Raw genomic sequence first — 13,274 nt, forward strand, 5'->3', positions numbered from 1 at the left:
TAGTTAGGAATGTAATATATGTGTGGAACTAATGTAAAATATTTAGAGTATAAAAAGTTTGTACTCACTTACATCCATGTATAAATAATGAAAGATGTTAACATTTCCAGTTAATCTTTCTAGATTTATTTTTACAGATATTTTTATTTATTTATTTATTATTAAATATATTGGAATAATTAGAGGACGTTACAAGTCTAGTCTATGCAGTTGAGTGCACTAATTATTCAATAGTAGATACATTAATTATTCTTTTAGAAAGTCTTCTATATATATGGCATCAATAAATTAATTGACTGGATACATGACGACATCTCTAGAATGATTTTATATATAATCGGTGGCTTGAAGCTTCAGGTACTCACAAACAACGCAATTGCAAACAACAATGATATCAATGTGTACCCAACGTGTAGCACTTGCATGGAGCCCAAGTGGTTCCTATTCCTATCATGATCGTCATCCACCATCCCAAACCGCAAGACACTATCGTTCAATAGTATCTGCCATCTCTAACCGAAAGACGCATTCAATGCCACCGCAGAAGATAGAAATTTTCAAGTCACTGGAGAGCTGGGCATCGCAGAGTCTCCTTCCACTGGTGAAGCCTGTGGAGCAAAGTTGGCAACCCCGTGACTTGTTGCCTGACTCATCACTGCCGTTGGATGAGTTCACCGATCAGGTCAAGGAACTACGAGATCGAACGGCTGAGCTTCCAGATGATTTCCTAGTGGTTCTGGTTGGTGACATGATCACTGAGGAAGCGTTGCCAACGTACCAGACTTGGATAAACAAGCTTGATGGTGTTGGAGATGAGACGGGTTCATGTCAAACCCCATGGGCTGTGTGGTCACGCTCTTGGACTGCTGAGGAGAATAGGCATGGAGATTTGCTCAAAACATATCTTTATCTCTCGGGTCGGGTCGATATGCTCATGGTTGAGAAGACTATCCATTACCTAATTGGAGCTGGCATGGTGATATATACATTAATAATATATGATCTTTCTTTCTTTTGACTTATATTTTTGGATTGCTATTTGGCTACTTGCTAGTTTTTTTTTTTTTAATTTCATTTCATTCTATTTAGTTATTTTGCTGAATTGAACCAGTTATTTCGTAGTCAGTTAGCTTGGGGAGAACTGCTATAATTTAATTTCATTTTGTTTGTCAACTCACGCACTTGCGCGCGCTCACACACACACGGGGTCATTCTTTATTTGAAAATTAACGTTTCACGTTTTGTGTTTGACAAATCTTTTCTTATATATGTTTCGTAGCCATCCTGTATTAATTTATTCATTATATTATTGGCATGCATTCTTTTGTTCATTTATACACACATACGTACGAGAGAAGAATTTTATCCAAAGAAGAAAGGAATCTAGCTATAATTGGTCAACACTATTAGCGTAGAATATTTTTATACTAATATATAAAATCATTGATGTAGCCTCACCCAACTACTTAAGCTTTTTGGGTTGAATTGATTCTTTCTTTTTAGTGGAATTTCTTTCTTCGCACAGGTAGGTGGCCTATGCATCGTCCACCCTTCAAGTCCAGTGGGTTCTCGTGTGAGGCGGCGTGTTGAGATATATAAAACTATTGATGTAGCCTTACCCAACAGCTTAAGCTTTTGGATTGAATTGGTTCTTTACATATTCATTAATATTTTGAAAAATTGTTATTCATCATTTATTAATATTAACTAAAAGCATGAAGTGATACTACATAATAATATGTAAAAATATTAGTAAATAATATGAACTTCCTTTATAATATATGCACACTCTGTATCTCTCGTTTGACAGAAGAAAGGAGTAACCTTGTGTAAATATTTGCTTAAATAGGTCAATATTGAAATTAATAATTACTAGTATTCAAAATATAATTTTCAATTTTTTTTGGGTTGCTAATCGTTGTTAACATCTAGTTTTATTTTAAGCTACTGTAATATAATTATATATTCTTTATGCAAATTAAGCAAACAATAGAAGTTAAATTTATTACGTATGTTTTAAATTAAATGATTCTTGATATTGTAGGATCTGGGAACAGAAAACAATCCATATATGGGGTTTGTCTACACATCATTCCAAGAGCGAGCCACTTTTGTATCACACGGTAACACGGCTCGGTTGGGTAAGGAGGGTGGTGATCCGGTGCTTGCACGCATTTGCGGTACCATTGCTGCAGACGAGAAGCGGCACGAGAACGCATACGTAAGGATCGTGGAGAAGCTTCTAGAAGTGGACCCCACTGAAGCCATGATGGCCATATCACACATGATGCGCCACAAGATCACGATGCCAGCTCACTTGGTCTATGATGGGAGGGACCCACACCTCTTCGATCATTTCTCTGCAGTGGCACAGCGCCTCGGCGTATACACTGCCGGTGATTACGCAGACATCATGGAGTTCTTGATCGGACGGTGGAGATTGGAGAAGCTGGAGGGTTTGACGAGTGAGGGTAAGCGTGCACAGGAGTTCGTGTGTGGACTTCCACCCAGGATTAGAAGGCTGCAAGAGCGTGCTGAAGAGCGCGCGCGAAAGAAGAAGATGGATGTCAACTTCAGCTGGATATTTAACAAAGAGGTGCTTCTATGAAGGAAATTCTACATGTTAATCTCAGTTGTTAATTACTTATCATTTGTCTTGTACTCAAACGCAACCTGAATGTTTTATAAGCTCCTCCATTAGATGTTTGCTCAGCTTGTGCACCTGAATAATTTGATATAAAAAATTACTTTTATTGCAATAAAGAAAATGTTATCAAGATATTGTTTGTCACCAATGTACACTTTTGTAGTCTTGAAATAATGGATCTATGTGTTTAGGGTTTGGAAGGGTTTCAGTTTGCCTAAAGAATACCAAACAACATCAAAATTTCTCCATTGTATCACTTTTGTAAAGAATTCTACAGTGTTGTGCAATGAGATAAGGGTATTTTCATTCTTAATTGTATATCACATTTGAGTCTTCTCATTTTCCATGAAGCCCAAAAATTAAATATGAATACGGATCATAATTTTCCTAATGTTACGGTAGTACATTATTCAAAATGTTTCTATACCAGGAAATTTTTTTTCAAAAACCCTTGTGATTTTTGCCCGATGCAATGTTATTAAACTTGAATCAATCATCAACTCAATTGGAATACCGGGTCAGTAGATTATTAGTTCAACGGCTTAAATTAAATTTATGTAAAAATATATAATAAATAAATAAATAAAAGTAATATGACAATCAGAATAACCCCACTTAGTGGTTAACATCTCACTTCCCTTTCCATAGGTACCAAATTTGAATCTAGAAGTGCAATTATTTATCTCGATGCACAAAAAGCATAACGAGTAATTAGTAATTCTAACAGAAACAACATGAGGTTTTTAACTTTTCCCTTTAAATTATTAAATTTGTAATCATTACCTTCCCTTATCTTCTTTTGTTCAGATGTTTTAACTAATAATTTTTTTAAAAATAATATGGCTAATATCTAATTGTATAATATTATCAATTTACAAGTTGAGTTGGGATGACATTATTAATAGACAAAAAATAATATATATATATATATATAGAGAGAGAGAGTTTGAATTCGTTGTAGATTTTCAAAAAAGAAGAAGTAAAGTTTAACAATTTTAAATTATGATTTTAAATTAATTAATTTTAAATAAATTTATTTTAAAAAATATATTTTATTGTTTTAAAAAATATTTTTTTCTTCAGCTACTTGAGAGTACCTGAATAAAAAAGGATTATTTCCTCTAAAAAAATTGAAATTAACATGCACGTAGTTGCTAACTTTGCGAACTTGATTAGTGCAATTGGTTTATGTAAGCATTTCCCTTATATGAGCTAGAGAAATTTTTTACATATAGATGCAGCACATAAGTTGTGTGCATTTTCCCAATCAACATCAAGCAGTTACGTAAAGTTCTTGTGCGACATAAATATTCTATATTTTAAAATGATTATATATCACTTCAATTCATTGATTTAGTACACATAATGATGTACATTAGGTGTACAGAATTATCTCATCATATCCATGAGTATATCCAATACAAGTTGACTCACATGCATGGTTGATCTTCAGCTTATAACAATAACATGACTTCAGATTCGGAAATCTCTCGTTAGCGTGTATCTAGTATACAATCCCATTATAAATTTTAGTTAACACTAGTGATTTGTGTTGACCTTGAAATCCAGAGAATATGCTCTCAACTCAAACTTTTCAATACATGGGAAAAATATTTTTCCGATAACTTTCCGGCCATTTCAAAACTACGTCGTTTTATTTATTTATTTTTTTATATTAATTGATTCACCTTTGAATGGTTAGGATTTCATTTTTCTCTCTCTTCCTTTATCATCATTTATCCATCTTTGTACAGTTATGATTTAGTAGCCGGAGATAAAATTATCTCAAGTAGCTTGAGAAACGACAAGCCCAATATATATATATGTTATGTCTGAAAGACAGAGATGTCCAGCCGGTGACTGGTATATTTTATGTAGGATCTATGTGCCCTCTCTCAAGTATCTATGAATTAGATACCCTTGATGTAGGCTGATCACTGTGCACAATAATAATCGACATAGTCAAGAAGTGAGGTGTGTGCACAGTGACAAGCTAAGAGAGAGGGTTTTGAGAGTGTGTACTTTATTAGTTTAACCCTTTTATTTATAGATGGGTTACCTGATATGAATGTACTTCTGGGCCTCTCAGGAATATTGGAGGCCCAAGTCCAACTGCTTAACTGTTTGGATAAGATTGTCATTAATAGGAGATTCCCTTCCTTTTGTATTGTCTTTTACTGGTCCTTCTAGAATATGGGCCTTTGTCAGGTCCATAACAATATATATATATATATATATATATATATATATATATATATGTATATATATATATGGGGCATGTTATATTTATAAACTTTTTGTTTACAAACTCTTACAAACTACACTAAGTACGACCGATCCTACTTTAATCATGCAGTGTACGACTAGTCGCACTTAGTGTAATTTGCAAAAAAAGTTTGTAAACGGATCTTATCCCTATATATATATATATATATATATATATATATATATGGCAGGATATTTTTACACCATTGTAAGAGTTAGAAGCCTTACACTCAATCTTGACCATTGATCCACTAGTATCTAATAACTCACATTACTAAAAAATTTGAGCCCTTAGATATAAATGGGATCAACGAACAAGATTTAAAGTGTAACTTACACTGGTGTAAAATGATCCTGATGCTATATATATATATATATATATAGGAAAAAACATTTCTCAAGCAGCTTGAGATAAGTTTATCTCCGGCTACTCCAAAACTACGTCGTTTTATTTATTTATTTTCTTATATTAATTGATTCACCTTTGAATGATTATGATTCCCTTTTTCTCTCTCTTCCTTTATCACCATTAATCCATCTTTGTACGGTTATGATTTAGTAGCCGAAAATAAAATTATCTCAAACACTTGAGAAATGTTTTTTCATATATACATACATATATATATATATATATATATATATATATATATATATATATATATATATATATATATATATATATATATATATCCAAGGCAGAGTTGTCAAATTTTTGTTATTTTTTAACTTTACTATAACCTATCCTTAAAGGTAATGTGAACCCCCCATCCTTGAGTATATTATAAGCTCTCGAGTCTCGACTATCCAATAAAAATTAAGTAAGCAGGGGTAACCAGTCTTCGGCGTAAAGAAGGTTTAGGTTGCTAGCATCATATTATGACAAGAATGCTTTATCATTTTGAGTGTCTTGCTGGTTTGTTGCCTGACAAGTTTGTATTGTTTATGAGTTGATTTCCTCTTTATTTGTCCCATTTACAAAATAAACAAATAAAAACTGTCAAAGAGAATACTAGTACTCTTGCATTTGTTTTGACATATTCACAATCTATATAGTTGATAAAGCTCAAGCAATTCTAAGTCAAATGATCAACAATAAGGGGCATCAGTAAATTAACTTGGACCCATTCAAAAAAGGATCTTCAACTCTAATGTCTTAATCTTAGAACGTGTACGTAACCTAGGCCTATTATGTCTATCTGTCTAGTTGCTTTAATGGGATTATTTGATGGTCATTGAAAACTATTTCCAAATATTAATAGAAGTGTTCATCGGAGTCTAAATGAAAGGAAATTTGCGTGTTTGGTAATTTGGATAGGTAATTTGCGTGTTTGGTATCCTGAAGTATTTTTCCAGTAGGAAATGTTGAGTTCCATGCCCTGTTCCCACTTCCTACGTAATCAATTTTATATATATATTTTTTAATGAGTATCCCTCATATTATTTATGTATTTTTAAAAAACCAGTGCTGCAGGTTGATGTTTACCACACTGTTCAAATTTGATTTTTTTTTCTAATCTCGTTGTCATTGTCTATATTGCAGATTGATGTAGGCGACACTCGTTAAAAAAATATAATTTTTTTTTGGTGAGAGTCAAGGTATGAAACTCAATGTGCTCCCATCAGAACATACTTCTAGCTATCCACTAGGGCTAGTCTACGAGTGTGGGTGTGTGGTTGTGTGTTCTATTCCCGGTAACCTAAAAAAAAAAAAAAAAAACTTCTAGCTAGACGCATACCAAAGGCATAGATTATCTATCCAAACGCTCCAAATTAAGGGTCAAACAACTCCAATATGCGTATATATCAATATTGCATATGATAGACGAAATAATGTCAGAATCTATCACGCCCACTAGATAAAAATGACATTTTTATAAGGCGAGGGGAAGAAAATCTTAAAATATTATATTTATGGGTCCTTTTATATATGAGTTTTATAAGTATCATGTTACATAAATTAAGAAAACTTTCCTACACATACAATTAAAAGGTGGGGTCCACATGTTTTTTTTTTTTCTCTTTCATCATTCCACTTTCTCTCTCTTCTTTATTGTGAGGGGAGGAAAATTTTCTTTTTTTTTGGAGTTACCCAACCCTAATTATCTCTTTGAGACGAGTTGGCTCCCAGGAAAATTTTCTTATATCATGTTACATTATTCTCATAAAATCCTTTATATATATGTTTCTTATTACTATTCTTAATTAATGTGAAACTTAATTATTCATCACTTATATTTTAATCTCCAATAATCTCCTTTATATAAAAGTGTGAGACCTAACATTAGTATACTGTACTCAAGGGAAAGTATACTCGAGTATCAATTAATGGAGTCATCAACCAAGAGTGACCAAGTATAATCTCCATAACATCGGTCCCAACAGGCATAAGCACAAACACAAATCATCATTCTACAAATATTCGGCCTACTCAAATCAATGGCTTTGATACCAATATACACAGGGAGGGAAAGCCCAATGCAAGACTTGATCACTAATGGTTGATAAGTTCATATAATGTGTTTAACAGACATCAAAAGGCCTAGACAACAGTGAAAAGAGTCGGACGACCTCAAACAAACCACAGGTGAGGGAGGGAAACGCTAGATTTGAAGAGGGGAGGTTGGGACCACTGTTGTCTAAAGTGTTACTAAAAACGTAGAAATCACATTTTTATTGAAGTCATACTTGTCAAAACGTAAATAAAAATACTTCTCAATAAAAATGTCGTGTAAAAATGATAGAAAAGCAATTTTTTACGTTTTTACTTAAGTCCAGAAACTGAAGTGGGCCAACTTTTAACTCGTGGCCCAGTTTTATTTAAAAAAAATATATATATATATTCCCCAAATTAGAAGATGCAGCCTTCGTCCTCTTCGATTATCTTCTTCTTTGATTTATCTAAGTTAAATCAAACCTTATGTGAATTTGGTTGTATGAGTTGTTAAACTCTTTTTATATTTTTGTACTAATTACGTGACTTATTTTAAATATGAAGTTGTTCATTGAATTTTGAATAGTAACTTACGTAGTATCTCTTAAATATATGATTTTTTTACTGCATATATATATATATATATATATATATATATATATATATATATATATATATATATATATGAGACAGGATCATTTGACACCGGTGTCAAAGGAAAAGTTTGACACCTCATCTGAGAGCCGTTAGATTAAAAAAAATCAATGGTGTCACATGCTTACAAATCAGAATCGTTGATTTTTTTTAATCTAACGGCTCTCAGATGAGGTGTCAAACTTTTTCTTTGACACCGGTGTCAAAGGATTCTGCCTCTATATATATATATATATATATATATATATATATATATATATATATATATATGGGATAAAATTAAATTACATCAATGTAAGAATAATAAGTCTTATTAATTTTTGTATATATAACGGTTATGATTTATTGAAAATTAATTAATTAGTGTGACACAATAAAAAAAATAATTCTATCTCCTATAATATAAAAAACATTAATCCCTTATATATTTTTGCTGAATTGAACCAAGTATTTCATAGTCATTTAGCATGGGCAGCACTGATGTAATTTAACTTCCTTTTATTTGTCCTTTCACTCAGATGCACACACACGCACATATCATCATTCTTTATTTGAAAACTAGCATTTCACGTTTTGTATTTGACAAACTTATATATGTTTCGTAACAATCCTTTATCAATTTATTCATTATACTATTGACATGCATGCAACCTTTTTGGTCATTAATATTTATCAAAAGAAGAAAGGAATCTAATTGGTCAAAACTGTTAGTGTAAAAGATTTTTACACTAATATTCATTGATAATTTAACGTTATTTATCATATATTAATGAAAAAAGTATTTATCATATATTAGTGTAAAAGTATTTCGTTTTGGGATTATAAGATTAAAAAATTATAATGACAAAGACATATGTAACACTGCGATATATTAGAATTACAAAAATACCTTGATTTTTGTCACAAAATGACATCGTTTTGGCTCATCGAAGAAATCTAATTTTACCCTATATTAATAACTAAAAGCGTGAACTAATACTAAATAATAATCTATAAAAATATTAGTAAATAATATAAAATTCCTTCATAATATATCCACACTAATTTAAATTAAAAAAGAGCGAGAGTAACTCGTGTGTAGACTGGTTGACGAATTTCATAATAAATCATTTGATTTCTAGCATACGGACATGGATCGATAAAAATTGGTCTATAACTTTCAGACATACTTTGAGAAGGGTAATTCGTGTGCAGACTGGTTGGCGAATTTCATATTAGACTATGAAGGGTAAGAAGACAATCTTGTTTGACAAGAACTTCTTCCTGACATCCAGTTACTGTTGCTAGCTAATAATTTGTCAGCTGTTGGGAGACCTCGTGCTTTGAGTTGCAATAGTTAAGTTTCTTTTTGTGTTCTTTCTTTGTTTTGTTGCTTAGGCCTTTTGTTTAAAAAAAATGAGGGAGAGAAACAATTAATCGATCTCTCGTTTGAAAGAAAAAAGGTGTAAACTTAAGTAAATATTTGCATAAAGGGACAAGATCCGTTTGCAAACTTTTTTTGCAATTACACTAATGTAGGACCGGTCGTACACTGTATGATTAATGTAGGATCGGTCTTACATAGTGTAGTTTGTAAGAATTTGTAAACAAAAAAGTTTGTAAATATAACATGCCCCTTGCATAAATAGTCAATATTAAAATTAATAATAGTATTCAGAATATTTTTTTGGGTTGGTAATTGTTGTTCTTTTTGACTTTTCATACTTTTAACACTCCCTCCATAAATTGGTCATGAACCACGTTTCAATTGATATTATAATCGGTACCCGTTTTGTAAAATGTTTTAATTTTGCAACTGTTTGGAACTCGAACTCAAGTTGGGTGATTGGTGGCTGCAACACTTTTGTCATTCAATTGTTTGACAAAATAATTTTTTTATATATTTATTGTATAATTTATTATAAATTTAGTTTAACTGGTTAAATCCGACCCAATATCTCGACCAAGTCAGTTACGTATTCGAGTTTATATCATTACCTTTGGATCTAGTTTTATTTTTAGGAAAAATAGTTTATCCTTTTAAAGGATACATGTTGTGTCATTATAACTGCTTATAATTACGTGTCGTCGAAGACCGTGGGTGAATGATCACCAAAAAACTTGAATCTGATTGTAACACAAAAATTTAAAATGAATTCAACAATCAAAGTGTAGTAATAAAAAATAAGAACAGATTCACAATATGTAAGAAGAAAGAAATGATGAGAGTATGCAATGGAATCCGAGCCCAACACAATTGTCTCCTTAAGACAATTTGTTCCCCCACTATAGCCAAAGGTAGATAAACACTTGTCTCCTAGAAAAAACGGATTGTGTCTCAAGGATGATGGCAACTACCAACCAAGAGCCCGAACAAATACAACAGAATATCTGAGGAATCACAAGAATGTATGAATGTCTGCACGGATGAAGGAAAAATCCGGCAAAGTAACGATGCAGAAAATCGAATGATTTCTCTTAAGGGAGGAACATCTATATATAGATGTCGGAAAGTAATGATGAATCACCGCCGGCGAACCGCAGCGACGAACGGCGGCCAAGCAGTGCGATCGGTCACCGGTTCAATTCGAATTTAATCAAACGCACTGGTTCGGTTCAAAATAAATCGAAAGGTAAGAACCGGTTCAGTTCAAAATAAACCGAAAGGTAAGAACCGGTTCGGTTCAAAAATGGTGGGAAGCAATGGATAAAAGACAGTGGTATTTTTGGGAAAAATTATTTAATAAAAAATTATTTTTATTTCACACACACACGAACCCAATGGACGGACGGACGCCGGTGCGCGTGTGGTGGACCAAAGGCCACCTAACTCCTCTTCCCTACACAAAATGTATAGTGCCCCAAGGGAAAATTTAGTAGTGTGAGATGAGAGCTTATATACCTTCTTACCTCTTACTAATTGTCCAATGTGGAACTTCTTATAACTTACCTTTCCTTTTTTCCTTTTGTTTCAAACCCCTTCTTGTAAGAACCCACACCGTTAACTAAGGAAGTTAATTAATTAATTATGTGAAATTAGGAAATAATTCCATAATTGACCCTAATAATTATTATGAGGCTTTAATAATTATAGTAAGTGATTAAGAATGCTGAAAGTCGCTTTTCGGAAAAAAATGTAGATACCGGTTCTAGTCGATATAAATGCGTACCGAGAAAGTATCCCGAAAAATTATAATAAGTGCATGATAATTACTAGAATAATATGTAGGACTTGTAAAACGAGTTTCAAGTCAAAATAATGAGAACTGGTACCAGAAACTGGTACTGGCTATGAAAAGCGCGTACCGGAAAGGTGCTCCGAAAATTATAAGAAAAATATTTTAATTCTTGTAAAATTAAGTAGGTTAAGAATCCAAAGTTTGGGATTAAAATGTTAAGCGTAGCAATTAAAGTTATTACTGTGTGTTTAAATGTTAAGTGGCAATATATAGGCTTGTTAGCACAAAACCCTAGGCCATAACACATTCTCTACGTAAGTTTGGGGCTGGCCAGCTGCTGAGTACTGTTCCATTGTTTTTCCTCTTCCATTTCTTGAGCTTTGAGGCAACTTCCTTAATAAATCCTTCTCATAAACACTTGGTGTGAGTGAGAGTAGCTTTGGGGCTATGTTGTTGACCTTGTTCTAAGTTGGGGTTGCTGTTTGTGAGAGTTGGAGGGGTTGTCCTCTTGAATGGAGGTGGTGAGAGTCTTGTCCTTGGCTTGTGAAGCTCCAAGGAGCTTCCTTTGTGTTGAAAGAACCAACCTTTGTGAAGGCATTTTCGTGTACCCTTGAAGTCAGTACCTTGGAGCTGTTGTGTGAGCTCCAAGAGCATCCATTTTGCTGAGTTTTAGCTTTGGTAAGCTGTACCAACCTTGGTCTTGAGTTTTGTTGCTTAAAGATGAAGTCTTGGCATGTTTAATGAATTAAACAAGTAACCAACTGTCATATGAACCTCAATGAACCTTAAGATGCATGTTTAAGCTTCTGGAAGTGTTAAAAATGGAACCTTGGAAGGATATCTTCGCGAAATGCAGAAACTGCATTCTGTCGCGAAATATTCGGATATTTGCCGTGGAATATCCGGATATTGATATCCAGATATGGGTATCCAGATATTGATATCCGGATATGGGGATCTGGATATCCGGATATTGATATCCGGATATTTCCAGAGTGATATCCGGATATTGGATATCTGGATATTGCCTGTGAGATATCCGGATATTGCATATCCGGATATGTCCCCGAGGAATATCCGGATATTCTGGGTTTGCGAGGAACAGTAGCGTACTGTTCATCCAGAACTGATCTATGGGTTTGTGGACCCTAGTTTGAGGAAGTTGAACTTCTGTAATTAATTGATATAAGTCAGAATCATTCGATTAAGGGCTTATGGCTTGTGTGAAGCCTTAAGACGTAAAACGTAATGGAGAGGCGTTGCCTTAATATTGTATGCTTGCGGTGCATGTTTATTGATATGTTATTGGTCCTTAACAGATTGTGAATCTGCTGTGCTTGGATTTTGAGCTGTGGACTCTTGGCTTTGGGTGTTAGCTTGCAAGGTAAGCTTTCGTGTCCTCGGTTTAGCCATGTTATGGTTCTACCATGTCCCATGGGGGTATGGTTATATGCATGCTGTGTTACATGCTTTGAATATTTGAAATGCTGTTGAGCTTTGTGTGTAATGGCTTTTAATATGCATATGTTGTTTCATCTTGACGGTAAGCCTGAGTATGTGGCGTCATACGATATGGTGAACCGGGGTGAATGCAAGTGGCATCTTGCACTAATTGTGGGTAATAGACGTATACTTATTCCTACATTTCTTTGGCCAGTAGAATAGTATTGACACACATGACATGATTATCTGCTGCATTGCACTGTTTTAGAAATGATATTGATGAACTGCTTTTAAACTTATATTGCACATGTAAGTGAGCTTGGGGTGGAAGATCCTTGAGGACCCCTCGTCTTACTGAGATTTCTTGTGTAGAGATCTCACCCCACGTTTGGGGAATGCTTATTTCAGGTTCAGGTAGTATGGTGACTGATGCCTCTGGCGGCAGGAGGCTAGAGCTTAGCTGATTATGATATTACTGCTTATTTGCTAGCATGACTGGACTGGATGCTGTTTATGTTTTTCGCATTATTATTATGTTGTTGATGTTGAGACTTATGTTGGGCTTTGTTGCCTTGTTTGGGTGAGCATGGGAGTTGTCCATGCCACTATGTTGTTAGTACTTATGAGTTGAGTTGTATAAACTGATAGTTGATCCGGTCTACGTGTTGTAGTTCCG

General features: G+C 33.6%; 1 protein-coding gene across 1 annotated transcript; it reads left to right on the forward strand.

Moving 5' to 3' along the window:
- Nucleotides 1–514: 514 nt before the first annotated feature.
- On the forward strand, nt 515–2,608 carry LOC133293551 (stearoyl-[acyl-carrier-protein] 9-desaturase 6, chloroplastic-like). The gene is made up of 2 exons (XM_061492133.1): nt 515–976; nt 2,045–2,608. The coding sequence occupies exons 1-2, from the start codon at nt 533–535 to the stop codon at nt 2,606–2,608; spliced, it is 1,008 nt and encodes a 335-aa protein (XP_061348117.1). The 5' UTR covers nt 515–532.
- Nucleotides 2,609–13,274: the final 10,666 nt, after the last annotated feature.

Source organism: Gastrolobium bilobum, unplaced genomic scaffold, assembly GCF_033153095.1.
Source record: "Gastrolobium bilobum isolate Gb01-03AN ecotype WA unplaced genomic scaffold, APGP_CSIRO_Gbil_v1 utg1090, whole genome shotgun sequence".
Lineage (NCBI taxonomy): Eukaryota > Viridiplantae > Streptophyta > Magnoliopsida > Fabales > Fabaceae > Gastrolobium > Gastrolobium bilobum.